Consider the following 3,540-nt stretch of genomic DNA (forward strand, 5'->3'; position numbering starts at 1 on the left):
TTATTCTGTAGTCGGCAATGATGGCCATTTGTGGAGATGTGAATCCAGTTCATTTGAGGGAACCCCCAAGGTTCTCTGGTTGTGGCCTCTCGAATAAACCTCACATTTGGACAGTTTGTTACCAAATTGGGTTCTGGATGTTGGGTTCCCTTCAGTGTTGGGGGTGGGAGGGAGGGGTCACACCCGCAGAGGCCCCCACCCCCACCAGCACCAGTGTGGCTGCCACCTGCAGTGCTGATGGCCATGCACCTTATCTTTCCAGGTTGGTGCTGAGGACATGGACGGCTTCCAGGCAGACACAGAGGAGGAGGAAGAGGAGGAGGGCGAGTGTATGATCGTGGACGTCCCGGACGCTTCGGGTGAGAAGGGCTCTAGATAGCAGAACGCACTGGTGAGGTGGGTGGGGGAGGTAAACCTCAACAGGGAAGGGATGGCGCCGCCTAAGACTCGCTCCATTGTGAGCTGCCAGGAGGGTTTGCAGCTGGAAGTGGCCCCTACCCTGCCACGTCCTCTGCCACTTGGGCAGAGCCACAAGCGCCTGTGCTGGGAGTCTCAGGTGGCGGGACGTTAGATGGGGGTCAGGGAAGACTGCACTGAGGCGGCAAGGGAGGGCCCGGTGGATTTCTGGAGGACTCCCCAAAGAGGAAGTGCAGAGGCCTTGCAGCAGGCTGTGCGGGAGCAGTGTGCCCAGGTGGTGGGGGCAGGGTCAGCCTGAGAGCAGGTGAGCAGGTCACCTCTAGAAGGGGCACAATGCCCCAGCTTCCGCCTGCCCCCACTGTGAGGTGAAGGGTTCTGCCCTGGGGCCGTTGCAGGCCCCATGAGGCAGCAGGGTGGGGTCCTCCCCCAGGGAGCCCAGCAGGCACAGCCAGCTCAAGACCTTCCCTTTCTTGCCCTGCAGAGGTCCAAGCCCCGTGTGGAGCCGCTTCTGGAGCTGGGGGTGGTGTCGGGGTGGACACTGGCAAGGCCACCCTGCCTGCGAGCCCACTGGGCGCGTCTTGAGAGCAGTGGTGACATACGTAGAACGCTTAGGGTGTCCTCCCCACGGAGCAGATACTTGAACCGACTCGATTCCTGTGTAAAGAGCACTTTGTCCTGCTTCACGGACCTCCCCAAGGTGTGCAGAGTTCTATATAGGATGCTGGATTAGTTCCTTTGATATTTGTAAAAATTCCCCCAAGAGCTGCATATGAATCTGCCCTTTAATAAAGCATTATTGAGATTGCTGGCCTATCGGGGAAGCCTGCAGGCACAGGAGCAGGCGTGGAATCCAGTACTTGTAAATGAATTGAAGCGCCAGGACCACCCACCTGGCCATGTGCACGGGCCCCGTGTATAAACGAGGCAGTGTATAAAGAGGCAGTGTATAAACTTATTCTCTAGCACTGGGCTGCTCTGTCTTTTCTGAGAACATCGTGTTTCTCTCAGAGTGCGTCGTGTCTGGGGCCAGCCTTGTGCCCTGCAACAGCGCTGTCCCATCTGTTTGACGCTGTCATCCTCATACCAGGCTGACCTGGGTCAAGGTGCAGGTTTTCCGCATGTGCTTCTGTCCAGCAATCCCTCCTGCCCTGGGTTGGGGGGTTAGGAGGGGGTGTTCCCAGGGACCTGCTGGGGTCTCCTTCCTCAAACCAGAGCTGCTGGGAGCTGAGTTTGGCTTGGAGTCTGAGACTTCGTGAGAGCCCACCCCTAGGTCGGGTGCATCTTTTGTGAGTGCTGGAGCTAGGAGGTGACCTCCTCCCTGCCCCACGTTGAGTGGGCTTTATCCCCACTGTCCCCGAGGGAGGACTCTGTGGTGCTGAGCAGCTCAGAGCACACGCAGCCATGGGGAGGGTCACGCTCGCCAGCCCTGCTCCTGGCCACACCCCACCTGAAATCTAAGCTTCCCTTCAGGGAACCCCATGTGGGAAAGGTGTCAGCTACCTCCATCCACCCAGTCAGGGACGGCAGGAGGCCCCGGCCAGGCTTTCCTGCTGGGAAGCAGGATTCGGCTGTGCATGAGGCAGAGGCTGCCCCTGTGCCACACCTTCGACGAGCTTTAGAGGGGCTCCCGACATCCCAGAGTCAGGGGTTCCTGACAACCTGGAGTCAGGTCCTGGGGCCTGCAGGGACGCAAGACTGGAGTGACAGCCTTCATTCTCAACAGGCCGGGTGCCCACACCAGCTAGGGCAGTATCAGGGGCGAGGGAGGGACCAATGCAAGGTCAGGGGCATGAGCATAGGCCCTGGGCACCTCCCCCAGGTGCAGACCTGCATCCCCAAGTCAGCAGTGGGCCCGGGGCACGCATGCCTTCCACACTGCAGGGCGGAGTCCCTGTGTCTCCTGGGGCTGCCACACCGCAAACCTCCTGGTTTAAAGCAACAGTCACCATCTCACAGCCTGGGGGTCAGAGTGCACGCGTGCCTCACCAGGCTGACATCAAGCTGTGGGCAGGAGGACCAGGCCCTCCTGAGACTTTCCCAGTACTCAGAGGCACTGCATCCCTCAGCTCAGGGCCCCTTCCTCCACCTTCACAGCCACAGTGCAGCCTCTTCCAGTCTCTCTCTGACCTCTGCCTCACCCTCCTGCCACCTCTTGTGAGGACACTGGGTCCTGGACCACCCAGGATCATCTCAGCTCAAGACCTTTCATCATACAATCCAAGCCCCTCTTGCCAGGTGAAGTCGCGCATCTGCAGGTTCCAGGAAGAGCATGTGGCTATCTCAGGACGCCCTGTCCCTCTGGCTACAGGGAAGCCAGGCCTGTGACAGCACTCGCCTCCCAAGCTGGGAGAGGCCCACGGGGACTGGGCCTTTGTGGGCACAGCACAGCCTCCCCTAGCGCACGGGATTTCCTCCCCAGGCAAGTGCTTGTGGCCAGGCATTGGCCAGAGAGCAGGTATCCGCCTGGTGCCGCCTTGACAGGGAGCCATGTCCAGCCCCCGTGCCGCCTGCTCTGTAGCAGGTGAGCCTGCCCTGTGTCCCATGGTTTCAATGGAGCACCAAAAAACTACATTCAAACACCCTGTTTATTTGGGCTTATGATTTACTAACTGCAGGTCTGTGTGCGGGAAGGCCAGCGTCCCCTCCTGCCGTCGTCACCCACATCCACAGAGCAGCCCTAGCGCCAGGTGCAGCCGCTGCCACCCACAGCACACGGGAACGGGACTCGTGCTGCAGGCCTGCTCTCCTGCCCACGGAGATGCCACGTGTGTCTGCATGGCAGCTTCATGACACAGTTACCAGCAGCTAGGGAGGGCTTAGATTTGATGGCGTCCCCAGGCCTCTCGGGGGCTTGGGCGCATCTCCACAGCCCCCAGGAGATGGGGGCTCTGCCACGGGGCCCAGTTCCACAGCTCCACAGCTAGCTGGCGCCCCTCCCGTGCCCATGGGGCAGAGCCAAGTATTTCCAGAGGTGGCTTGGAGGCCCTGGGGGTGGCGGGGAGGGGAACAGGGAGAGCATGAGACAGACCCACAGGGCTGAGGCCAACCCTGCTTTTATTTCAAGAGAGCTTCTCGATGGCCGACAGGAGCTCAGGTTTCAGGATGGCGTCCGGCTCGACCCCC

The 3,540-nt window shown here is 60.3% G+C and overlaps 1 protein-coding gene across 1 annotated transcript in view; it reads left to right on the forward strand.

Annotated features, from left to right (window-relative positions):
- The window catches only part of CHAF1A (chromatin assembly factor 1, subunit A (p150)), a 38,769-nt gene extending 37,384 nt beyond the window's left edge, over positions 1-1,385 (forward strand). Inside the window, exons 9-10 of the mRNA XM_011967466.1 lie at positions 263-359; positions 899-1,385. Coding sequence (XP_011822856.1) covers positions 263-359; positions 899-999 — 198 coding nt within the window. The 3' untranslated portion in view covers positions 1,000-1,385. The remainder of the gene's footprint in view (positions 1-262; positions 360-898) is intronic.
- The last annotated feature ends 2,155 nt before the right edge of the window (positions 1,386-3,540 follow it).

This window comes from Mandrillus leucophaeus, unplaced genomic scaffold (assembly GCF_000951045.1).
Source record: "Mandrillus leucophaeus isolate KB7577 unplaced genomic scaffold, Mleu.le_1.0 Scaffold8, whole genome shotgun sequence".
In the NCBI taxonomy this organism is placed as follows: Eukaryota; Metazoa; Chordata; class Mammalia; order Primates; family Cercopithecidae; genus Mandrillus; species Mandrillus leucophaeus.